We start from the raw sequence: 26,951 nt of genomic DNA on the forward strand, positions 1-26,951 counted from the left end.
CCCCCCCCGCCCCACCAAGGCCTCATAAGGTGGGATATACATATAACATTCCTCAGACACTAGGAACTAAGAACAAAGGCAGGGGCAAAATAAGTGGTCAACTGATAAAGACCGCAGTTGTGTAGAACAAGAAACTTCACTATAGTTTGGAACTGTCTTCATGATTTATAAGAAAAACATAATCCTAATAACAGGCCTCCAGGAGCCTATAGACTCCATTTCCTGGAGCTCTAGCATCAGCCTCACCTGCATAGGATTGAAAATACTGTATGATCCATCACTCCTCACAATCACAATGCAGCTCTTTCTGCCCACGGGTCCCGCCCCTGTGCTATAATAAAAACACCTTTTGGCACCATAAAATGTCTCAAGAATTCTTTCTTGCCCATTCGGCTCAATGATCCTATATCCCAAGCAGCCAGGATCCAAGAATAATGGAAATTTAAGAGTTGCCTCGACTCCCTAGCACCTCTTTGCTGCACTCCTGGCCCCTACTCTCTCTCTCCTCCAAGTCACATAATCCTCAGCTGTTAGCATAATCTTTCTCAAATTCCATTCTCATGAAGTCACTCCCCAGCTCAATCACCACCAGCAGCTCCCCAGGTCTATTTTATCAACCTAAAGTCATCAGTTTGGAACCCAAAGCTTATCAGCCGTCCCCTACACTACCATTTCAACCAAGCTTATACGGCCTTCACTCCAGGCAAGCTAATTTGCTTACGGTTCATCCTCTCTGTGCTTTTGAGGTCTGCCTGCCCCTCCCTGCCATAGGCCATGTAGCCCATCTCAGAGCATACCTCAACCAGGATGCATTTCTGATTAGCCTCAACACTTGAAATCCCTTAGGGACTCATGCACAAAACAAGCATGTTCTCTGGGTCCAGAGAGGGAGAGTCAAAAGAGCATCAGGTTATGACCAATAAGAGATAACACTGAGTGGTCATGTCTTTTAATCATCATTTATTTTAATATTATAATATTTATAATATTTTAACATTTATAATATTTTAATAACTTATAATTAATTTATAATATTTTAATAATGTTTATTTTATAATAAATTTATAATATTTTAATTTATAATTAAATTGTAAATTTATAATATTTATATTTATAATATTTCAATAACTTTATATTTATTTATATTTTGATATTTATTATTATATATTTATAAATATAAATTTATGTTTTATATTTATATAATATAAATATATATATTATATTATAACTTATAATATAATATATATTTATAATATATATATTTTATATATTATATATATTTTATATATTATATATAATATTTATAATATTTTAATATTATATATTAAATTTATAATATTTTATAATTTATAATTTATATATATAATTTATAATTTATATATATAATTTATATGGATTTATAATATTTCAATATTATAATATAATATTATTTATATTATAATATTTTATATTTTGATTTATAATATTTTAATATTTTAAAATATTATAATATTTTAATAACTTTATAATTTATAAATTTATAATATTTTAATAACTTTATATTTGTGCAGGGCACTCTACTAGATAATGGGGGCATCAGGGTAAGCCAAAGTCCCTGCCTTCATGGAATTTATATTAAACAAATACAACTAAAATTACCATACACACTATGAAGGAAAAGAACAAAGATGCTGTAAGTGAGAATCATAGGGTAGAGCTAATAATTTTGTTTAGGTGGACAGGAAATATTCTGAGGACATAATATCAAGGCTGAAGCCTGAAAGATGAGTTGAATTTAGCTAAAGAGTAAGGGCAAAGTATTTCAGGAAGAAGTAATATGTGTAAAGGCTTTAATCAGTCAATATTGTTTTATTGACTTTAGTCAATATTTTTAAGCATATACTAAATATGTAATGCTTTTCAAAGAACAATATAGAGAAAATAAGACAGCCTTTCCTTAGGGAGATAAGACACAAACCATCTTGATCATAGTGGTCTGCTCAGGACGCTAGAACAAAATACTACAGACTGGGTGGATTAAACAAAGAAATGTATTTTCTCACAGTTCTGAAGGCTAGAAGTCCACGATCAAGGTGCTAGCAACTTTGGTTTCTGGTGAGAGCTTTCTTCCTGGCTTGTAGATGGCCACTTTCTTGCTCTCTGCCCCATGCGACCTTCCCTCTACCCTCTTAGGTTTGAAACATGGGCCCTGCAAATTAAACTGACAAAAGACAGATTAACAGAATTTTAAAAACAAGAGTTTAAAAACAAAAGGTGATTGGGGCTTATATACCATCTTAGCAAATAGCAATACATTTGTGGAGAAGTGACAAAATAGAGGGGGAAGTTTGGGGCCTGTAGGGTGGTAAGTTGTGGGAAGGTAAATACATGGGGGAACTAATGGAAGGTAAGGGTTATTTCAGTAGGGATTGTTTGTGCAGACCCAAATCAGTGCCAAATCCTCGTCTCTAGTGATAATGGTTATTTTCCTCCTCCTGGTACAGGAGCGGGGAGGGAAGCACCTTCACAAAGGGAAATTTATGTCCTGCTTTTAGGCAGATAGCGGAAAGCAAAGAGCTCTTTCTGTGTTTGCTGCTTCCTAATTGCTTTCAGGTCAAAATAATCCTCATGCCAAAGTGACATATTCTGGTCCCCTTCGTGGGAATGTGGAGTATAACAGGGAGGTGAGACAAGGCTGAATAAGAAGGCAGGGACTAGACCTGGGAGGGCCTTAAAGAAAAGTTAGGGGTGCCTGGGTGGCTCAGTTGGTTAAGTGTCTGACTCTTGATTTTGGCTCCGGTCATGCTCTCAGGGTCTGGGGATCAAGCCCCTTATCAGTGGGGCTCTGTGTTGGGCATGTAGCCTGCTTAAGACTCTTTGCCTCCTTCTCCCTCTGCCCCTCCCCACTTGCACACTCGCTCGTGCTCTCTCTCTTAAGAAAAAAAAAGAGAGAGAAGTGAACAGGTTTGAGCGATATCCTGAGAGCAATGGGAATTCACGAGTTGGGTGGGAAGGTTTAGGACAGAGTCCTGACATGATCAGACTTGGTTTTGAGGATAGGTAAGGCTAGAGACAGGAAGAGACACAAAGGTACTTTCAGGGTAAAATTAGTAGGGCTTTTGTCACTGGATGCTAGGGTCAAAGAGAGAGAGCTGTTTCAGGTTTGGGCAACAGAGAGGGTGACAGTACCTTAAATTGGGGTAGGAAATATTTCAAGTATGAGGACCAAGGATGTCGTTCTGAACAAACACCTGTGAGATGTCCAGTTGACAGCTAGGCATTCGGGTCTGAAGTTCTGAGAAGGGGTCTGGCTAGAGATAGAGATTTTGGAACAATTTTACTCCCCCCCCCCCTTGGGAGAGGAAAGTGAGGCAAGGGCAGAGGGAGAAGGAGAGAGACAATCTTAAGCAAGCTTCAAGTCCAGTTCCGAGCCTGACTTGGGGCTCAATCTCAGAACCCTGAAATCATAACCTGAAATCAAGAGTCAGATGCTTAATCGACTGAGCCACCCACGCACCCCTGGAACAATTTTAGATGAAAGTGGAGGCCAAGAGAATAGGTGGGTTTGCAAAGGAAGAAAGCATAGGGTGAGGAGATGGCCTAGAACAGACCCTTGAAGCATTCTCACATGGGGGGGGGGGGCAAAGGAAACTGATGAAAACAGAGCAGTAGGAGGAAGAGCAGGAGACTGTGTGATAAGAGATGCCAAAGGATGATTTGACCAAGAGGGAGGAGGAAACACAGGGGTAAAAGCTTCAAGGTCAGATAACAGAAGAAGGGTAAGACAGCAGCCTCAACAGGGACAAAAGAAGGATACAGACAAGGGGGACTGAAGAAATTCAGAAGAGTAAGCTTGCTGGGGACTATGTTTTAATGGGACCTGCATCTTGGCAATGATACAAGTCTAGCTTCTTGAATAGCTCCCTAATAGCCACCTCCGAATCTGATTGAACATGAAACAGACCAAGAAGCAGGCTAAGGAGAAGAGATAATTTACCATGTTTGGAATAATGCTTATTGCAACCCAGATTTGCTCACCAGCTAAACATATGTGGATAATGGATGACAGCAGGATCCCCGAGTGGTTGCTGGATGGCAAGTCTAAGTAGGTCAATCAGGAACAAGAAGGAAATAAAAATGCTTTAAAAGACCCCACCAAAGCACAACTTCAAACAATGTGGCCTTGCTGTGGATGAGCAGAAAACCACAACAGATGTATTAGCCCAGTGAAGAACAGTTAGAAAAGACATGCCTTTTTGGGGGGGTGGGAGGGGGAAGAAGCGGGTATGCGTTAAGCAAATTCTAAGCTTCAGAGCCAGAATGCCAAGCATCACGGTCTCTTTAAATGCTGACTCTAGATACACATTTCACACACACAAATATCATTATATGCTGTGTTGTAAGTTCCTACATTCGAGTTTACAAGAACCTATTGCACAAGCACAAGACTTGGGTTGGCAGCATGTTGCGTGAAAAAGAGCCGTGTGTATAAAATGACCACAAACTTAGCATGAACAAACAATGTTACATGACAGTTTAAAATGCAAACACAGCTTTAGTCTACTTTAATAGAAGTCATCTAAATCATAAAAGCAATAGTCTCATCATTCTCCACATTAATTAGAATAAATGTGGAGTGTTGCATTCAGTTCAAAGCATCACATTTTAAGGGTGATATCTCTTATCCATCTCTTTCTTTCCATTACCACTACTAGATTCTCATCTCATATCTGGTAGATTGTTTCCAAAGATGGTCCAGCAGTCAATCCCCTGGGGGCACAAGCCTTTTGCAGGGTCACTTTGCTACTCCTCCCATCTAGAGCTGGAGTCTATTTCTCCTCCTCTTGAATCCAGGCCCGCCCTGTCACACTTTAATCAATGAGAACGGATGGGGTTTAACTTACAGACCTAGGCCTTAGATTAGACAACTAACTTTCAAAATCTGTTTCCATCACCTACCAAAAAACAAAATTTTAATAGTTCCCTGGTCACACATTTTGGGGGGAGAGGAAGGAAATTTGAGAGAGCCTATTAGACACATCAACACACATCAATTCATTTAATTCTTTTAGTCATCTTTTTCAGACTAAGGAAATAGAAGTTCAGAAAGATGACTTGCCTAAGGACCTAAAACTAGTTAGTGCCGGAGGTAAAATTCAAAATCAAGCCTCCGGATTTCCCAACACACCACAAGGCCTTTCCTATCTAGGAATAAAAATTTCTGCCTGCCTTCCGAGATTTTCCATGATCTGGTCACCTAAGTAGTTATTTCCAGTGAATGCCTTAACTCTTACCAGACTGATCTCATTTCTGCTTCCCCTCACTTACCAGCCTTCTCTTCTAATTCTACCCATCCTTCGGAATCCAGTTTGTCTCCCTTTTTCCTTCCATTAAACCTTCCTCATCTTAATCCCAATTTACTTCCCTCTCCTCTTACTTTTGACGTCACTTATGATGGGCACCACATAACGCAGCACTCTGTTACATTGTCTTTCCTTTGAAGAGACCGTAACTTCTTCAGTGTGGACAGCCTAAATCTTCCAAGGGTGGCAATCCTTCGAAATTTCCTATTTCCCTTTGAGCCATGATAGGTACTTCTGGAATGATGAATGAACTAAACTCAACAGACAAATACTTCTTAATTAAAGTCAGCCCCAAACTCTCTTATTTTACCCTCTGTTTAATCTACCGCGCATCAATTGATCCGCAGAGGTTGAGCGGCGAGTGGAGACAGTAGTCCGGCCACGTAACGCTCCCCGCCCGCTTCGGCAAGCCACGCCCAGCCGGCGGGTCGCCGATTGGGCGTGGCCCAGCCTAGGGAGGCCGATTGGGCGTGGCGTGCGTGAGTGAAGGCGTGGCCGAAAGGAGAAAACTACGCTCTGGATCGGACTCGGTAGTCTCCGGGAATCCTCGCCAATTTCCGGCAACGGTCTCCCCCTCCGCCGATCGGCTTCGGGAGCTTCCGTCCCCCTTCGGGCTTTTCCGTCTGACTCCCGCGCGGATCTCTCCATTTCGGGTATTTCCGTATCCCGCTCGGAGGTACTCGGCAATCGCTCGGCCTCCCCCATCCCCCGGTAACGGTCGCTGGTGAGTTTAAATGAGCCGGGGCTGGCCGGGCCGGAGCCGCTACGGGGGGGGCCTGAGGCACTGCAGAAAGTGGGCCTGAGCCTCAAGGATGACGGTGCTGCAGGAACCCGTCCAGGTAATGATAACCCCGCTCTCTGAGGCTTGGCTCGCAGCCTCGGCCGGGAAGCCGCGTATGGCCACTCCGCGGCCTGGTGCGGCCTAGGCCCGGCTGCTTCTCCCGCCTCCCCTGCTGCCGGGTCCTGCCTGTCTTCTGGTCGGCTCCGAGGCCTCGCCCGCAGCCCGAGCCGTGTTACCTAAGGGCCTGCGTTGCTTCCACCTGCGGTGTGAGCGCGGTTGGGCGATAATGCCTCCTTCCCCCGGCGGGCCAGCGTCCGGGGCCAGCCCCTCCTGTCAGTCCAGGGGCCTGGCCCCGGCCGGGGTGAGAGACGAGGGGCGGGGTGGGGGGGGGCGCCGAAAACTCGCCCCAGGTGCTCTCTCGCCCAGAGGATGATTGGGAGGCACATTTGATCAGAGGAGCTTGGACCACCTTCGTAATGGTGGGGCAAGTTGGCGGGGGGTGTTTGGTTTTGTTTTTGTGCTCTGGGAGAGGCTGGAGGGACGATAGGATCGGTATTTTTAATCCTGATTTCTGTTTTGGTAACAGACTTCCTAGCCCACGTTGCTTTCCTCGCGCAGTGAATTTGCCCCCCTGGACAATGATCTGGGAAGAGAAAACTCCAAGGCCCAGTTTTGAGGGGCAAGCACCTCTACGAGGGAAGGGGGTGGCAACGGCAAATCTGGGGGCTTTCCCCGTGACCTGTGATGGGAATCAGGGGTGTTTTATTGTGCATGTTGATAAGGCGTTCAGGAAATGAAAGGCAAATAAGGGTTTTTACATCCATCCCACTGTCCTTACGACACCAGGGTATGCTTTGACGCACAGTGCTCTGTTGGCATGGGAGAAACCCTATTGGATTTGAAGTGTGATGCAGTGCCAAGTCATTTTCCCCCTGCCATCTCAAGAAACTGAATCTTTTGTCCCTTACTGATGGACCAGGTCTGGGAGATTTTCGACTCACTGTAGGATCTTTGCCTTGAATAGAAGAGTTGACCTCTACCAACTGCTGTCATTGAGTTATGGGCTTGCTTTATTTTGGAGTTACAAAGCAAATCAATTTTAGAAATTACTTCACATGACCCTTCATAGGCCTGTGATGTCAAATGATAAATATTTTAATACATGGCCACTTCTATATTTCCTTGATTTTTCTTCGCAGGATGAAATAGAAATTTCTCCCGGTTGGCTTCTTTACATACAGCTCTTTACATATAACAGCTATTAGTATTTGAACTAATGTAATGTGGGATTCTCTCTTAGGAAATTTACCTGTTTGTAAGTTGTATCAATGCTTCCAAAGCTATTTCTTGCCATCCAAATTCCTCTTACGGGTAAAGAGCCCCTCTTAAGCTTATTTTTTTGAGGCCTCATGTGACATTAGAAGTTTTCTGTACCTTCTTAAATGGATGAGCAGATCACTCAAGTTGTTTAATTTCTGTTTCATACTCTTGTAATTTTGTCTTAACTAATGATACATTTGCTTTCTCTGGCCCCAGAAGTCTTCTGAAATGATAAACTAGTTTCATTGTTAGCCCATAGCCACTATTTAATAACAATTTCAACTTGTATAAAAACATGGAGAAGAAAAGAAATGTGTAGCCTACTCCTAGATAGTACCCATCAGGTTTACTCTTTTTTTCCTTACTCTGAGCAGTAATGCACTTCTGGATTTTTAAGGCTTAAGAGTCAAATTTGTCCCCACACCCCCATACTACCTTTGTCCATTAGATTTGGGGACGTGGTAAGAAGTTTTATGATATGGCTACGTGAGAATTTTGGTTGTAATTTATAGCGAAACATCCATTCAAGAAGGGATCTGGAGCAGTGGGAGAAAAAAGCAACTTTAGCTACGATGATAAAGATCAACTGATTAGGCTAGGGCTGAAAATGGGAAAAATTAGTAAGGAGAAAATAAAAATAGGACAGATACTGTTTATTTTTTTTTTTAACTATGATAAGTAATTGTACTTGTTAAGGAATGAGAGTTAGTTGGAAAATTGCTTAAGGCATCATGGTATTACTAGGCATAGGAAAAGGTTGAGAGGAAAGATGAGCAAGTGTTTTCTGCATTTTTTTTCTTTAAAGTTTTAACATGGAATAGCCAATCTGATAAACCACCTAAGCCTAAATATTAGCTCCTCCTCCAAGTTGTCTCTCATAGAAAAACTTTACTTTATATATGAGTTTTTTCAAACATCTCTCCCATTATGAGGCAGAAATTCTGTCAGTTATTTTTGCTAAAACTGTTTGGGGAAGGCACACTAGCCTAAATGACTTCAATTAGTGTTAATTTGGATATTTATAAAATTCACCTGATGAAATTGATTTTAAAAAGGCAAAGACATTTTAATGGATTTATCGATTATTTCTGGGGATAAAACTTCATAGAAGTGCTAGATGAAGTTGTAAACAAGGCTTGTAAAAATCGCCTTAATAAGCAGTATAGTAAGTGGGTACTGAACACGTAGTACTGTTTTACAGATCATTTAGATAGTGAAGGAATACTTTTAGCTTGGAATAAGATGTACAGGACAGCATCTTTTTTTTTTTTTTTATGATTTATTTATTTGAGAGGGCAGAGGTCACAGGGAGAGAGAACCCCAAGCAGACTCCATGCTGAGCTTAGAGCCCAACATGGGGCCAACACGGGGCTTGATCCCTTTACCTTAAGATCACAACCCTGAGATCACGACCTGACCTGAAACCAAACATCAGACACCTAACTGACTATGCCACCTAGGCACCCCTACAGTTACAGCATTCTAACATGGATTCAAAGGGTACCATATTTTAAGTAACTTAGAATTGAAGGTGTTGTATTCAGGAAAATTGTGTTAGATGACAAAAAAAATGGCTTTGTTGATATCAAAGATAGATGTGAACAGTTTTAGTAAAACTGTTCTCTTCAATGAAAATAGAAAAAGACATTTCTAAATATATTTGGTGATTTTTAAAATATGTATGTGTAACTAAATTGATAAATCAATAGGCATTTGACTATTAGATCTTTAATCAAAAAACTTATATACTTAAGTTAGCTGAACACATTTGTTTATGAAATTTTCTTTTGGAAAATAGGAGATTGCCTTATATTTAGGTACAATATAATATCTTCAAGACAGTGCTACATAGCACTGAACTGAGAGAATAAGCTTTGGGGGTGAAGGAGGAGGTCATTGCAAATATACAATAATTTAATTCCTTTATCAACTAGTGTCCTGATGTAGCCCTTTTTGTGCTTATGGTCTATAGAGAAAGCATTAAATAATTACAAATTAATAATTACAAACTGTGATAAGGGCACTATAAATAGGGTGTTAGGAGAGAGACCTAATAGGAGGGACTTGACCTAAGCCCAAGTGTCAGGTTTGCAATTGAACCACCAAAAGAGGTACTGCAAAAGAGCAAAAAGTTAAGAAGCAGTCTCAATGAAAAAATCAAATTGGAAAGATTATGTACCGTTATGTACCAAGCACAGAAGAATATAAAAGACATTTAAAAATCTTCTCTAAGAATGGTGTCAGGAAAGTCCTTTTTGAGCAAATAACATTGAAGCTGAGATCTGAAGGTTGAGAAGGAAACCGTAATTTGAAGAGCATTACAGGAAGAGAAAACAGCATGTGCAAAGTCCCTAAGACATTGCAGAACGTGGCATTGAAATAACTGAAAGGAGGCCAGTGTGGCTGGAGTTGCATATTAATGGGAGGCCATTATATAAGGAGTTCAGTTTTCATTCTAAGTGTATGGGGAGTCCTTGAAGGATTTTCAAAAGGGCATTGACTTGATCCGATGTAGAGTTAGACCTCTTGGTTACTATATGTGAAATGAGGAGGGAGGCAAGAGTAAAAAAAGTGAAAGTAACTTACTGAAGTGGTGGTAGTGGAGTAGGAAAGAGGTTGATATTCAAGAGATGTTTTGGAGGTAGAACCAAGGAGACATGCAAATTGATTGAATGGGAAAGGGTGAGGATCGAGAACAGCTACCTGGATTTCATTTGGGTGGCACCATTTAATAAATGACGAATCCTTTAAGAGGGAGTCAAATCTGAAGGACAATCTGTTTTGAACAAAATAAGTTAGAGATATTTGTGAAGCCAACCAATAGAAATGTGGAGACATAACCTCTGATCTTTTGAGGGGCCTAGTCTTGTTGGGAAGATAAGAATGTTTAACAGGAACAATTGGATAATGTTACAAGTCAGTATGTATTTGATGGCACGGATACTAATAAAAAAATTCAGGAAGTAGATCCTTGCAGACTGGAAAAATGGAAAGGGTTTCTTGATAGAGTAGCACTTAAAGCTTTAGAAGATGGGAAGAGTTTGAATTGGTAAAGAAGAGAAAGAATGTTTTTGGAATGGAATAGCATAAGCAAAAGCCCAAATTTGAGAATGATGTTTAGGAGTGAAAAACAAAACGAAACAAACGGTAAAATATCATAGCCTTGGTTAGAATGGGAATTGATAGCAGGAATAGATAAGGTTTTGCTAGCCAGGTAGAATCATATTACACAGGACTTAACATCCAGGTTGAGACGTTTAAGGTATTGGTAATAAATAGCCATTATAAGTTTTGAACAGAAGAATTTGTAATGAAAGCACTGCTTTGGGGAGATTAATCTGGTGCTATTGGGAAGGAGGGACAAGATAAGAGTTAGGGAGACATACAGGCTACTAAAATAATCCAGTTACGTGGTAACGTACGCTGGGTTTCCCATCCTTGGCACTATTGACGGTTGGGGCAAGCTAATTACTTGTTGTGGGGGATTCTGCCCTATGTATTGCAGAGTGTTGTGCAGCATCGCTGGCCTCTACCGACGAGGTGCCCCCTCCATTTGTGACTACCAAAAAGGCCCTCACCCACATTAGTAAATATCCCTTTGGGGCAAAATCACCCAGATGGAGAACCACTGATGTAGACCTAAACTAAAGTAGAGTTCTAGAAATTAGATTGTAACGTATAACAGGAAAATTCCACAGTGATTTTTTTTTCCTTATACCTTCTTATCTTGTCTAAAGCTTCTATTATCCATTTCTTTTATGGTCCAAAAAAGGGCAGCTATTTTTTTTTTTTGACAAAAACAAGAATAAGACAAAATAATTTATATGGTCACATTTAAGTCTGCATTAGTTGTACAATTTATAGAGGTTTGTTTACATTTTAAATAATACTACATGTTTAAGAAGAGCAAGCAAGGAAGGAACTTTGCCATTTCATTTTATGTAGATTCATCTTTTAAATTATTGCATCCTAGGACTAACCCATTCTTTTAATCAGTAGGAATTCTCTTTTAAACTTTTTCTTTTTTTTTCTTTTTTCTTTTCTTTTCTTTTCTTTTCTTTTTTTTTTTTTTTTTTTTTTTTTTTTTTTTTTTTTTTTGAGGACGGGGGCAGTGTTGCTCTGTTTGTTTTGTAACTTTAGTAGCATTTCATCCATCTGGCTTTAATTTGTAGAACTCCTGAGGTGATGCACTGAATGATATGCTTTTGGGGGCAGGTGCACACCAGCAGTTGAGCAGAAGTAGATAACTGGCCAAGGGGCTAATCTTAGCCCTGCTCTTCATAAGCTACCGATCTGTAGTGCCTTAGAAAATAGTCCATTTCCCTCCCTGTTCCTCCCAAAGAGACGCCATCATTGAGGAACTTAGAGGTGCCCGAGCAGAGTAGTGATGGAAGCTGTATGTGGGGTTTTCCAAGTGGTAAGTTATATGTCTGGGGTATATGAGAGTTTGAGTTGGCTCCCTTTACTATTCCTCTCTGACCCTCTTAAGAATTGGTAATAAAGGAATGATGTTCTTCTGAGCAAGGTTTGATTTTATATCAGAAATGGATAGAACCTTTGATTATGATACTTCCTCATTTCTTTAATTTTAAAAAGACAGAAAAAAATCCAAAGTTCTAGGACTTTATAGCCTTCATATATATGTGTCAAATCTTCCTGGTGATCGGTAGTACTGAGTTAGCTGGTAAATCATTTGGGTCTTTTGTGGCTTATATGTTAACAAAATAAGCAATTGTGGCAGATATGCTGGGAGATGTTATAATAATGGAAACTGCAGATTTATTGAATTTGTTTATATTGGGAGATAGGAAAGGATAAGGTTTTAAGTGCCTACTGTGTGCTAGGAACACCATATATGTATCATGTCATTTGATCCGTGTCCAAGAAACAGAGCTCTATTTTCCAGATGAGAAAATTGAGGCTGAGAAAAGTTAAATAATTCCCCTAAAGTCTCACTCTTGGACGTGCTGGCCCACAAATTAGAACACATACCTCCAAAATTAAATCCTGGGTGTATTCTTTCTACTCAACATGTTCTTTCATTTACAACAAAATTGAACAAGTAGATTTGTAGGAAATCCCCATATTTTATAAAGGAGTAATTAGGTGGTAATTATTATACAAAAGAATAATGTTATGTGCCACAGAATTTATTTCAATAGAGATTTCCAGAGATCTTAAACTATTGGACATACAGTTGACCCTTGAACAATGCGGGAGTTAGGGGCACTGACCCCCATGCAGCTGAAAATCTGAGTATAACTTTTGACTCCTCAAAAATTTAACTACTAATAGCCTACCGTTGCCCGGAAGCCTTGCCAATAACATAAACAGTCGATTAACACATACTTTATATATGTATTATATACTGTATTCTTATAAGTAAGCTAGAGTAAAGAAAATGTTATTAAGACAATCATAAAGAAGAGAATTTACAGTAATGTACTATATTTATCGAAAAAGATCCACATGTAAGTGAACCTGTGTATTTCAAACCCATGTGTGCAAGCATCAGTCGCATAATAATACGGAGAAACTGAAGGCTAAGACTAACCTAAGACGCTAAGAGTGGGAGGACTCGCAGAAATCAAAGATCAGTTTTTTATTCATTCAACGTATATTAGTTAAGCATTTGCTTAAGAAGTATATAACAGATGCTGGGAATCTAATAATGAGCAAAACCAAATGTAGTCCCTACCTTTCTGGAGTTTATATTATAGTGGGGAAGACATTACTCAACTAGTCTCCTCCTGTAGTATTACCAAGGAAAGGTACTTGATGCTGTTAGAGTGTGTAATAAAGATACCTGACCTCATCAGAGGTCCCCCAAAAAAGCTTTCCCTGAGAAAGAAGTCCAAAGAATGAATCAAATTTTCATGGTTTGGAGGAAAAGAATAACGTGCCAGGTAAAGTGAACTATGTGTATGTTTAAAGGATCTGTGGCAGGAAGGTAACCTGGCAGGTTTGCAGAGTTGAAAGAAGGTCGTTGTCCTGACACAGGGAACATAAGAGAACATGATACAAAGTGAATTGGAGAGGTAAACATGGACTATACCACCCTCCCTGGTTTGGTGCTTTGGATTTTTATTATTAAGGACAATAAGATGCCAGTGAAAGATCTCAGGCAAAGGGATAATATGATCAGATCTGATTTGTGAAAAGCTCACAGGGAGAGAATGGATCATAGGATGGAAAGGAATTCAGAGAAGACAAATAAGACACTATTAAAGTAATCCAGGGGAATAAATGGTCTGCCTTCGAAAGTAAATGTTTATTGAATTTCTTCCTTTCATTATTATTGCAGTTGCCTAATTTAAATGAGTATCATTTTGAAAGATACCTATATGCATGGTTCCAGAACCCTAGGTCACGTATGGTCTGGTGGAACACCAGAGGGACAGATACGTTCTTACAAGGGTTTAGAATTCAGCCAAGTACTGTACTAGGTTTATCTCAAAGTTTGTGTTTTTATCCTATTTTACAGATGATTATAACGAAGCTCTTGGTCATCTTGTTTAATGTGAGAGAGTTAGGGTTAGGGTTCATCTGCTGTGAGTTGGTAGTTGGGAGAGTATATTAAACATTCAAGAAATTATTGAGTCAAATTAGATTTGAACACCCTTTAGCCTGTTGTTTTCTGAATGACTTTTTTTTTTGCATTATTCTCAGTGCAAATGTTGAAGTTCTCTGAGGAAAACACTCATAGTTTATCACATTACCTTTTATCTATGTCTTTTCTGTGTCATAGGACAGAGGAGATGTAGGCCAGAGAGCAGAGGTTCTGCAGTATATTTGACCTAATGTTATTCACTTCTTGCCAGCACCACATATTTTTGTTCTAAGGTTCATCTTCCCAATTGTTTGATAAAAAAACAAAAGCAGGGGTGCCTGGGTGGCACAGCAGTTAAGCGTCTGCCTTCGGCTCAGGGCGTGATCCCAGCGTTGTGGGATCGAGCCCCACATCAGGCTCTTCCGCTGTGAGCCTGCTTCTTCCTCTCCCACTCCCCCTGTTTGTGTTCCCTCTCTCGCTGGCTGTCTCTGTCTCTGTCGAATAAATAAATAAAATCTTAAAAAAAAAAAAAAAAAGCACAGGGGTATGTGGCTGGCTCAGTCGGTAGAGCATGTGACTCTTGATCTCAGGGTGTGAGTTCGAACCCCACATTGGGTATAGAGATTGCTTAAATAAATAAAAGAAAAGCACAGTGGCCACAATGACAGTGACCAAATAGGTGCCTATGGAATAATGCCTGACTTATTCATAATTTGAATTTGTAATTCAAAATTCATAATTTATTGTGGGCAAAGATTTGAAAATCCAGTATATTGGCTTTCTACAGCCCACCTGAAGAACTCTCAAGTTGGTTATTTTTTGTTGTTTGTGGGTTTTTTTTTTTTTAAGATTTATTTATGAGAGGGACGCCTGGGTGGCACAGCGGTTAAGCGTCTGCCTTCAGCTCAGGGCGTGATCCTGGAGTTCTGGGATCAAGCCCCACATCAGGCTCTTCTGCTGGGAGCCTGCTTCTTCCTCTCCCACTCCCCCTGCTTGTGTTCCCTCTCTCGCTGTCTCTCTCTCTGTCGAAGGAATAAATAAAATCTTTAAAAAAAAAGATTTATTTATGAGAGAGAGAGCATGGCATAGAGGGAGGAGCAGAGGGAGAGAGACTCTCAAGTAGACTCCCCGCTGAGTGCCTGGCCTGACATGGGGCTCGATCTCACAACCCTGAGATCATGACCTCAGCTGAAATCAAGAGTTGGAGGCTTAGGGACACGTGGGTGGCTCAGTTGGTTAAGCATCTGTCTTCAGCTCTGGTCATGATCCCAGAACGCTGGGATCTAGTCCCGCACTGGACTCTCTGCTCGGCAGGAAGCCTGCTTCTCCCTCTGCCTGCCACTTCCTCTGAATGTACTCTCTCTCTCTCTGACAAATAAATAAATAAAATCTTAAAAAAAAAAAGAAAAGTTGGGCGCTTAACCTGCTGAGCCACCCAGGCGCCCCAGTTGTTTTTTATGTTCTTTTTTACTGACATCAGGATCATACAGCAAACAGAGTAGATGCTCATTAAATGTTTACTGGACGGATAAATGATGTGCTTCAGAGGTGGTGGGCGTACTGAGTAGGTGATAAGGCAAGTGATCTGATGGTGTGCGGGGCAGTATATGACATGATCTAGGTTGCTGTTAACCAGAAAACTCTGAGTATCTTTCAGGTATCAATAGATCACATCATTAAAATTTTTGTTGCCCCAAACCTGATTTATTCCAACCCCTTTGTCAGACTAACTGGTATTTCCTCACCAGATTCTTGCTCCCTTGCTTTTTTAATGTTTATCTTATTGTGTCAAGGAAGAGACAGCTAGATGTTATTTTGTATTGTTTTATATCATCAACATCAATGTTCCCTTTTATTCATATTAGCAAAAGCTAATTATATTAAGAATGCCTTACCTTGTGTTTTACCTCCCGATTGGGTTTCTAAAAATTTGTAGTTCAGTAAGTGGAAAATAGATTCAGAGTTCCAAAACCAATATTCTACAAACATTTATTGAGCATGCACTATGTTTAAAGGCAGTTACCTAGGTTAACTAAGGAAATAACAAGTCAGGTAGTATAACCAGGGAATTATAGAGAAAAATAGAATCTGGCTTTTTTTCCTCAAGAAGTTGCAACCTAGTTAAATAATATAACCAAATCTAATAAACAGCCTGATAATTTTATTTATTTATTTATTTATTTATTTATTTATTTATTTAGAAAGAGAGAGCACACGTGCACATGAGCCAGAGAGGGGAAGGAGGGAAGGTAAAAGGAGAGGGAGGGAGAATATTAAGCAGGCTCCATGTCCAGTGCAGGTCTCAGTCTCACGACCCTGAGATCGTGACCTGAGCCAAAATCAAGAGTCAGATGCTTTACCAACTGAGCCACACTGGCGCTCACAGCCTGATGTTTTTTAAAGTATAAACAAAATTGTCTAGGACCTCAGAGGATTGAGTAATTAATATTGCAAGGGATAGATCAGTGAAGTCTTCACGGAAAGGCAGAGGAACATGTAAGCTGAATTTTGAAGAAAGGATGACTAAAATTTCAGGACATAGAAGTCAAAGACAAAAGATAACCCAAACAGGCAAAGACTCTACAGTTTGAAAATACAGTGAATGTTTAGGGACTGATGGAGACTTTTTCTTTTTCTAGACCATGGGTAGCTTTGGTGAGATGTGAGAACAGAGCTGAAAAAGGGAGATTAAAGCCAGAGGGCATTTGAATAGTTTGCTAAGGAGTTTGTGCTTTATACTGGAGGTATTTTGTAAATTTTGTGGAGCTATCCAAGAGGAATCATTAGAAGGTTTTGATCAGGGAGGAAGACATGATGATGATAATGATGATGGTCCAGCTAAAATTTATTAAGTAATTATTAGGTATGTGCTAGGAATCATTATGTACTTTACTGGACTCTTACGTTTTAAACGAAGAGACTAGGACTTGAGACATTGTCACTTGCCCAAGACACAGAACTAGTAAGTCGTGGAACATGGATTAGAGCCCAGGCCTTTCACTATCATCTTCTGTTTAGCAGTGATGATATTTATGTATGAGGAATGTAATTCTGGGACAGGGTGGATTACCTTACAGCTTATAGGCAGGAAGACCATTTAGGAGGCTAAGAGTTTAAAGGGAAGAATATTGTTACGGAATGAGACTGAAAACGTGGGGACCGATTCTAGATACCGTTCTAGGTGCAGTTCTGTAAATGATTGTTAGACACTAGCCCATTCGAACTGTTTAAATCCATATGTACCCAAATTGATTTACCAGTACATTCGTTATTTCATGTATACTTAACCCAGCATCCATGACCTTATGTGGTAAAAGATGTTTTTGAGTTTCAAACAAGGAGCACCTCTCCTAATCCTGGCAGCAGCAGTGCTCCTCCAGGCCCTAGTACTGTAGTTTGTAGTAGTCTCCTATATGCAAAAGAGAAAGTACCTTTCTAGGTCAGTCTTGTCTCTTCTCCTTTCTTTCAAAATCTAAACTCAATCCTCCAGATTTTTATTGAAACCTACCATGTTTCAGGCTCTAATACTGTCTGCCATCAGCTAGACAAGTGGTACTTAATGAACCAGGGTATCTGTGAACCCCTAACACTGTACACAGCTTTTTCTGTAGATATATACATACATGTGCTTTTTTCTGGAAAGAAAGTCCATAGCTTTTACAAATTTTCACAAAAGAGTGTGTTGTAAAAAAAAAGAGAACTGTTTATCTAAAAGAGTAAAAGAATGATTCTGCTAGGCACCTGCGTGGCTCAGTCGGTTAAGAATCGGCCTTCAGCTCTGGTCATGATTCCAGGGTCCTGGGATCAAGCCCCACATCGGGCTCTCTGCTCAGTGGGGAGCCTGCTTCTCCCTCTCCCCCCACCCCTGCTCATGTGCTCTCTTGCTATCTCTCTCTCTCTCAAATAATTAAATAAAATCTTAAAAAAAAGAATGATTCTGAGCACTGAATGCCTACCAGTGAAAAGGTTGAAAAATAAAGATATCTAAACTCAATCCCAGCTTCCAGGGATTGTGATGCAGTGGATTTGAAGTAGAGCATTCTCAAGCAAGGATTGATAGCCACTGATCTAGACAGGAGCAGCACTGAAAGGTACTCCATGAGGACAGAAACTATTTGTTAATTTACTATAGGGTCTAGAAAGTGCCTGGCACATAGTAGGAACTCAGTAAATATTTATTGAATGAATGAGTACTAGAACTCTCCAGTTCAGAAAAGTTAAAAAAGACACCACTATTCCCTGCCCATTGGTTTTCATTCATGGTCAGTCATGCTGGAATCAGTAAATGAAATGTCCTCACGAGGTAATAGTATACCTTTGTACTCTAAATAGCCGAGGATATTTTGATATCCACCACAGGCAAATACTATCAGAAATAAAGTCAAGGAGGGATGCCTGAGTGGCTCAGTTGGTTAAGTGTCTGACTCTTGGTTTCGGCCTGGGTCATGATCTTGGGTCGTGAGATCGAGCCCCATGTCAGGCTCTGCATGCAGCACAGAGTCTGCTTGAGATTCTCTCTCCCTCTCCCTCTGTCTCTTCTGCTGGTGCTTTCTCTCTCGAATAAATAAATAAATAAATCTTAAAAAAAAAGTCAAGGAGTAGTAAAGAGTAGGAACCTCAGATCCTTGGTTAATGGCTTGTGGAAGAATTATTAGCAGCAATATGGAACATTTTATTGGGGGTTCTGGCTGTTTCAGCACAGCTTGTCTTTGGTACCTTTCTTATTTAGGTGGCTCTAATTGGGGAAGAATCATACAGTGATTTAACAGTCCTTCTTAGCAGGTCCTATTGGTATTTATGGCCTTCTCTTTTTCTCTTCCCATCTATTTTACTTCCCAAGTAATAGAGGACCTTCCAATTATGAATGAGGTTTTTTTTAGTGTAGTATGATATTTCGGTATTCTAAATATTCCTTTCTATGAAATTGAGGGACATTGTGGGATTAAATCATATGGAAATATTCCAGAAATAAACATAGAACTGAAGTATGGCAAAATTAAAATTGTATGAACCCCTTTGTCTTCTGGAAATTATGAATAGTGGCGTTGGGATGAATTAGGCTTTGGGACAGCAAATTATCTTTAATATGGAGTTTATAAGTATCTGAAAATCCTAGGATTTCTCTTATTTAAAGCAGGTAAGTCATATTTTTGTGTGTACTGTTGGAATCATCCTATAGGTTATGTCAGCTACTTCTGACAATATTGGGGGAGAGCGAAATGGTACATTTTAGACCAAAGGGAGATATCTTTGTAGCCCAACTAATTTGGATAGATTATGAAAGGAGATGGTATTATGATTCATTTCTATTAATATGTAGGATATTTTATTAGGTGTAAGAAATGGGTTGTGGCCAAGAAGGAACATGAAGACCTGCAAACAAGAGGCTTTGTAATTTGAATAATTCAGGCCTTTCTTTTAAAACTAAGGGATATGGCCTGAAGGACTAGAAATTATTTTATTCTTTTTTTTTTAAGATTTTATTTATTTATTTGATAGAGACAGCCAGCGAGAGAGGGAACACAAGCAGGGGGAGTGGGAGAGGAAGAAGCAGGCTCATAGCGGAGGAGCCTGACGTGGGGCTCGATCCCATAATGCCGGGATCACGCCCTGAGCCGAAGGCAGATGCTTAACCGCTGTGCCACCCAGGTGCCCCGAAATTATGTTGTTCTTAACATCTTGAATTAACATCGGATGAGACAACCTCTTTGGCTTTGGTGAGTCTATGGAGCAGGGATGTTTTTAATTAGAGTAAGTCTTTTTTTAGATCAGTCCTTTTCAAACTTTAATATGCATATAAATCACCTGGGGGTCTTGTTAAAATGCCGATTCTTTTTTTTTTTTTTTTAAGATTTTACTTATTTATTTGACAGAGAGAGAGACAGCCCTTCGAGAGAGGAAACACAAGCAGGGGGAGTGGGAGAGGAAGAAGCAGGCTCCCAGTGGAGCAGGGAGCCCGACGCGGGGCTCGATCCCAGGACCCTGGGATCACACCCTGAGCTGAAGGCAGACGCTTAGCGACTGAGCCACCCAGGCGCCCCAAAATGCTGATTCTGATTTACTAGGTCTGTGTTGGGGTCTGAGATTCCACACTCCCAGAAAACTCCCAGAAGATACTAGTGTTGCTGCTGCTCCAAGGACCACACTTTGAATAGCAATTTTAGATAGTTCTTGAAGTAGTAAGAAATGACTGGATTAAGAACATTAGAGGGGGAAAAATGCCATTTGGGTTAGTATAGTTTATTCAAAATTAAATTTAAATTCCCTCCTTCTTCCTTTCCCTGTGTCTGGATGGAAGTGGCCAAATTAGCACATCTCTGAGACTTTAAAAAATTTAGACTGTATAGACAGTAAGCTTAAGAGGATCTAGAGACCCCAAGTGAAACTCATTTACCATTTTTTTCTTGAGGAAATAGAAAAATATACCCTTGCACTAATAAGTAAGTCATCAACTACTACTAGGATTTTAATATAAAAAATTGTAATTAATAATACTCATAGAAATGTTATTAAACATTTGCTTATTCATTCAAATAGTTGAGCTTTTACTATATCTAAGGCATATTAGTGATATTAATCACTTGTTACAATGTAATCTAGTTTTACTGTTACAGTGTTAGCTAGTGGTCTTCATTAGGTAATCCCATCTTGCTGGTTTTATTGTAACTCTGCTAAATTATTCAATACATTATAAGCTAGTATACATGCTAGAAATAAAAAAAACCTGTCATGATCAGTTGTAAGATATCTCAGTTTATAAGTTTATGAATTTTTTAAATTAATTGATGACTTTTATAGCTTGTGATAGACTAAAAGTTAAAAGAAACCCAGAGAGGTTAAAAGCAACTCCTGTGGTTTAGTGCTCCTAAAAATGCTAAGCAAAACATAAATACATATGAACACATAATTTATATATACATGTATATATGTGTATATATATATATACACATACGTGTATATATATACACATTATATGACAGACTAAAAATTAGTGTTATATGACACACTGGAACTTAAAAGAAACCTCTTTGGTTTAGTGCTCCTAAAAATGCTGGGTAAAATAGTAAGAAAAGGTAAGTCACCTAACAGAAAAATGTATGACACATAAACAGGCATTTGCCAGAAGACCAATAAACATGAGATAAATTACCAATGAACACAGCCTCATTTTAATATTCAGAGAAATGCTAATTAAATGCAAAAGATAAGCGTTTTATATCTATCAGGCTAGTAAAAATTAAAAATTTAGGGGCACCTGGTTGGCTTAGTCAGTAGAGCATGAGACTCCTGATCCCAGGGTCATGAGTTTGAGCCCACATTGGGTGTAGAGATTACTAAAAATAAATAAATAAATAAACAAACTCAAAATTTTTTTGATAGTACGTAGTGTAGACAAGGATGTGGAATAATGGGAACTCATACATTTTTGGTAGGAGTGTAAATTAACCAACAATTTGAAAATAATTTGCATAACCTAGTAAAGATGAACATGTATATGAACATGAACCCAGCAGCCCCATAATTTCATTCTTAAATATATATCCTAATTTGGAGAGATTCTTAAACAGATATCCCAAGAGACAAATACAAGAATGTTCTTTGCAGCACTATTATAACTGGGGGGAAAAAAACAACTAGAATTAACCCAAATGTTCATATGCCATAAATAGATAAAATACATTTTGGTATATTTATACAATGGAAATATTATTTATTCAGCAATCAAAATGAATAAACTCCAGCTGTACAGATTAGGAATGAATTTTTTAAATATAATGTTGGATTACAAAAGCAAATCATAGCAGAATATATACAATATGATTGTTTTTATTTTGTATTTATTTAAAATTAAAAAACAGGGAAAACTAAATGTTGCATTGCTTAAAAATGATACATATGTGTACAAATAGTAAAGAAAATCTAAAGATTAACAAAATTCAGGGTGGTGGTTTGATATAAACTTTATAGATATGTTTCCTAAATCTAAAAAAGAAAAAATATGGGGTGCCTCGGTGGCTCAGTCAGTTAAGCAATCTGACTCTTGATTTCAACTCAGGTCATGATCTCAGGGTCGTGAGATAGAGCCCCACATCAGGTTCCATGCTCAGTGTGGAGTCTGCTTGAGATTCTCTCTCTCTCTCCCTCAAAATAAATATAATCTTTTAAAAAATAAAATAAAATAATAGAAAAATATATTCAAATAGATTAAAGGTTATTCCTATAGTAGCTCTACTCATCTGTATCCTAACATGCTTCCTTGAGTGGGTGAGAACAGGGTAGCATTAAAGATAATAGGTGGGGAAGTTTTTGTGGAGGATGACATACATTTCATGTATATCATGAAAAATTGTTTAAACCACTGTTGTAAGTTCAGAGCAGTATGGTTTAGTGGGGTGGGCGGACATATAAACAAGTAACTGTAACAAAACATGAGTGCTCCACTGGAAGAGCTATCTTTACCAAAAAAATGGCTAGGAATCAGCCAAGGAATCAACTTCAGCTAGGAATCAACCTTCATGAAGTAGATGTTAATTAAGCTGGGTCTTTAGGGATGAGCAGTTTGTAAAAGGAGGTAAGTGAGGGAGCCCACATTCCTCTGGAGGGGGGGAAGGAAGTACAAAACGACAGAGGCCGAAATGTCCATGGAGAGGAGTGAGTACATTCAGATATGTTAGGAGCCATATTGTGAAGAGCCTTGTCTAGCAAACTATGGAGTTTGCATGATGGGCACTGAGGTTTTATTACTTAAGCCAGGGTTGTTGATTTGTTTACAATATGCAAGGCTCTGCTAGGAGTTACTTTGAAACTCTGTATGTTTGTCTATTTATGTTCTTTTTCCTCTACTTTCAGGCTGCTATATGGCAAGCACTAAACCACTATGCTTACCGAGATGCAGTTTTCCTCGCAGAACGACTGTATGCTGAAGGTTTGTAATCTCTTCATTTCTATAGAACCATAAATGAGTAAAATGTATGGAATCTGTCGTTTCTTATGACATCTATAACAAGATTACGGGGATCACTTTTGTTTTTCCTTTATGACTGACGCTAGTTCATAAAAACTTCTCCTGTATCTTACATGCTACTTTTAATAACTGTAGAGTTGTTCCAGGTTTCACACTATGGCTTATTTAATCATTTTCCAATCTTTAGATATTTTTTCCAGGTTTTTTTTGTTAGAAGAGTCTATATTCTGTGGCTAAGAGCAAGAATTTAGTCTAAAGCCTTGGTACAAGCCCTTAACCCCGTCACTTAAATATGCAGTTGTATACCTTGAGCAAGTTACTCAGTGTCTGAGTATTTCAGATTTCTCATCTATCAAATAAAGATAGTAATAATTGCTTCGTAACATTGAAGAATGAAATGAGATAATGTATTTAAAGCACTTGGCACAGCCTTCTGGCATGGTAATAAATGTTCAGTAAACATCTGCTGGTAATGTATGTTTTGTGTCTGTCGTTAATTATTGTAATTCTCTTTCTAAGATGCTAATATAGATAATTAAGTACGGCTTTTTGTTCTTTTAAGTCATTTCCTTGGGTTATATATTCTAGGATGGAATTTAGCACTCAAACAGTGTGATCAGTTCTACAACAAATTACTTCTTCCGCAGTTGGTAACCCAGCAGAGAGAGGTATAATAATTTGGGGTGTTACCAACAGCATAAGACTTCCTTCATAATCCTATCAGTATCAGATTTGACCAATTTAATGTATTTTTGTTTACTTGAGAATTGTGAGGTATTTTGTCTTGCATTTTTACTACTACAAGGGACTCTGGGTATTTTCTCAAGTGTTTGTTTTAAATGTATTCCTGTTTCTATGAGCTATATCTTTATTGTATTTTTGCCCCAGATTGTTGCTTTTTAATGTTAATTCTGTTGGTTTTTATTGTTTCAGTATTTAAAATTTTTATGTAGTTGAACTCCTCAGCTTTGTCATTTATACTTTCTCCTATTGCTTCAGTAGATGGAAAATTATCATCTTTCTACCATCTACAGTAAATATGTGATTATTGGTGGTTTAAAAAAATTTAAAGAATTTATCATGGTATTATTAATTTATTCAGTATTATATATTAAGCAATGCTTTTTCTCTCCCACATGGTATTTTACTTGGTCGTATATTAAATTTTAAAAAATATATTTTGTTTTGTCTCCAGAATTTCTCCTCTCTTCCATTAATTATCTATTTTTAACCCAATATCATACCATTTTTAGTTAACACTTTATATTGTACTTTAATATTTCATAAGGTCTGTCTCCCATCATTTTTGTCCCTTTCCAACTCATTCTTTGATAAGACATCTTTACCCTTTTTTATCCTTCACTCATCTATGTGTATTTTATTATTGCTTTGAAATTTCACCAAGATTTTGATCAGTGCCGACCTGTAACCATTATCATTCTCTAAATTAATTTAGAAGTATTGACATCTTACTATAGATAGCCTTCCCAACCAGAAACGGTGTTGCCTTCTTTTTACTCAGGTGTGTGTTTGCTTCACTCAGTTTTTCTACTTTTTGTGATGTTCCCATTGGATTACTTGCCAAAAAATTTATTTTTTTTTTATGGTTACAGATGACCTTTATTTTTGTGTGCTTTGTGTGTTCTTGTATGAATTGCTAGTGGAACCTTTCTGCTCAGTTGTATGATTTTACTCTAGTAGCAAGTGCTTAGTAACCTAACTGCAAGCATAAGAAGGTAGATATTAGGGGTTTGCCAGGCATGTGTCACAAGAAGGGACAAGGGCTAAGATCATTAAGAATATAGACAAGATCTGGAACCAGGAAATAGAAACTATATAGGAAAGTTAACACAGAAGGGAATTGGTAAATAAGATACAGAGAAGTGCCAGAAGTCCAGATGAGGTTGAATTGGGAGATGCATGGGAATAACGTGGGATTAGAAGACCATGAGCCAACCAGTTGTAAAATTCTTCCATTAATGAAGCAGACTGTCCTGCAAAGAGTAATACTTGGAAATAGTTTTAAGAAGCAAAGAGGAGAGGCGTCTGGGTGGCTCTGTTGGTTAAGCATCTGCCTTCGGCTTGGGTCATGATACTGGGATCCTGGGATCAAGCCCCGCGTTGGCCTCCCTGCTCAGCAGGGAATCTGCTTCTCCCTCTCCCTCTGCCTCTCCCCCCACTCATGTTTGCTCTGTCTCTCAAATAAATAAATAAATAAAATCTTAAAAAAAAAAAAAAAAGAAAGAAACAAAGAGGAAACCTTACCTTGACTCTGATGTACCTGGGATATGAGGGAAATTGCATCCCTGTGAGAGTGCTGTCAGGTCCTTCAAGGGAGAACAGGAGTTCAGAGAGGAAAGTGGGGAAGATCTCTGCCAACAGGAATCTGAGATCCCAATGAAAAGATTTAGAAGAGGGAGAAGCTTAGAAAGAAGATAATGCAATAGATCACCCTACTCTGCTCAATTATATAAAAGCAAGGTTTATCATGCATAATCTACTTACATATATTTTCAGTGATACCTACACAACCCTCATGTTTTGTTGTCTTATACTTTCTTTTTTGAATTTGTTTATTAAAGGATTGGCAGTTTCTAATTATAGTTAGGCTCCAAAAGATTGTGAATTAGTGGTTTCAAATTAAGACAATTAGGTTTTCTCATAGAATTGGGGCAGGATTCCAGATGAATTTGCATAAAGCTGTTCAGTCCACTTCTGTCTGTGTTTGATACAGCACTTGACACTTAGTTGCTCAGTAAGTATTAGTTTCTCTCAGTATACAGTTGACCCTTAACACGGATTTGAACTGTGTGGGTCTACTGGTATACATATTTTTTTCAATACAGTATTATAAATGTATTTTCTCTCCCTTATGGTGTTTTGTTAGTTTTGTTTTGTTTAGAGAGAGAGGGCAGGGGGGCAGGGAGGAACAGAAGGAGAGGGAGAGAGAGAATATCAAGCAGGCTCTATACCCAGCATGGAGGCCGACGTGGGACTCGATCCCACACCCCTGAGATCATGACCTGAGCCTAAATCAAGAATCAGATGCTTAACCAACTGAGCCACCCAGGCGCCCCACCCTTATGGTTTTCTTAATAGCATTTTCTTATCTCTAGCTTACTTCATTGTAGGAATATAGTATATAACACATATACAAAATATGTGTTAATCAACGGTTTATGTTATTAGTAAGGCTTCTGGTCAACAGTAGGCTTTTAGTAGTTAAGTTTTGGGGGAGTCAGAAATTACCTGTGGATTTTTTACTCTGGAGAATAGGTGCCCCTAACCCGCTCATTGTTCAGGAGGTAACTGTAGAAGCTAATCACTCTGTTTGACCTTAATTTCTATGAGGGAAGATTTTAGAATTTAAGTGCAACAGGAGCAGATACTATCCTAGTTCAGTGATAATGACAAGCATAACTTCTACCATTTATTGATTTCTTACGAAGTACTAGGTTCTCTACATACTTAATTCCTTATTTAATCTTCAGTAATCCTATAAAGTGGACATTTGCTATTGCCATTTTAGAAATGAAGAAACTGAGGCCAATGTTCATAGGCAGTAAGTGGTAAATCTTTGATTCCATTTTACAAAGGGTAGCAAATACCTGCCACCCTGATTTATGACAGACATCACTAATCTATCATACTACTTATTCCCATTGAACCAGTCTTGGAATTCTTTTTGACCCAGTGTTGCTGGCTGACAATATTAGTTGATCAGAGTTGGTGTTCTAGATGTAACCTGTTTGCCCCTTTGCTCAGCGGCCTCCCATGCCACTAGTGGCAGCCGCTATGTTTTAGGGAAAGACACCCAATAGAGCATGAGGCTAAAGAAGTAGATGGATAGGACCCTCTGAAAGTCAAATTCTTGAATTTCACTAGTTCCTTGTCATCCATTTGTCTTTCTCCTAACAGTTGCATAGTTAGCCCACCTAAGACTGTGGTATAAGCAAAGTGGTGTAAGAGAGAATGTCGACTCACGCGTTCATT

General features: G+C 38.8%; 2 protein-coding genes across 6 annotated transcripts in view; one reads left to right on the plus strand and one right to left on the minus strand.

Annotated features, from left to right (window-relative positions):
* The window catches only part of MYL4 (myosin light chain 4), a 28,097-nt gene extending 22,490 nt beyond the window's left edge, over positions 1–5,607 (minus strand). Inside the window, exon 1 of the mRNA XM_026512552.4 lies at positions 5,417–5,607. The gene's annotated coding sequence lies outside the window, so the exon portion shown is untranslated. The remainder of the gene's footprint in view (positions 1–5,416) is intronic.
* Positions 5,608–5,994: 387 nt separating this feature from the next.
* The window catches only part of CDC27 (cell division cycle 27), a 73,396-nt gene continuing 52,439 nt past the window's right edge, over positions 5,995–26,951 (plus strand). For 3 of the 5 annotated variants that reach the window (XM_026512557.4, XM_057317856.1, XM_026512555.4), the window contains exons 1-2: positions 6,010–6,181; positions 22,844–22,919. In XM_026512557.4, coding sequence (XP_026368342.1) covers positions 6,155–6,181; positions 22,844–22,919 — 103 coding nt within the window. In that variant the 5' untranslated portion in view covers positions 6,010–6,154. Of the gene's footprint in view, positions 6,182–22,843; positions 22,920–26,951 lie in introns of all 5 variants that reach the window. The other 2 variants (XM_026512554.4, XM_026512553.4) reach the window with 2 other exon arrangements.

Source organism: Ursus arctos, unplaced genomic scaffold (genome assembly GCF_023065955.2).
Source record: "Ursus arctos isolate Adak ecotype North America unplaced genomic scaffold, UrsArc2.0 scaffold_24, whole genome shotgun sequence".
Classification (NCBI taxonomy): Eukaryota; Metazoa; Chordata; class Mammalia; order Carnivora; family Ursidae; genus Ursus; species Ursus arctos.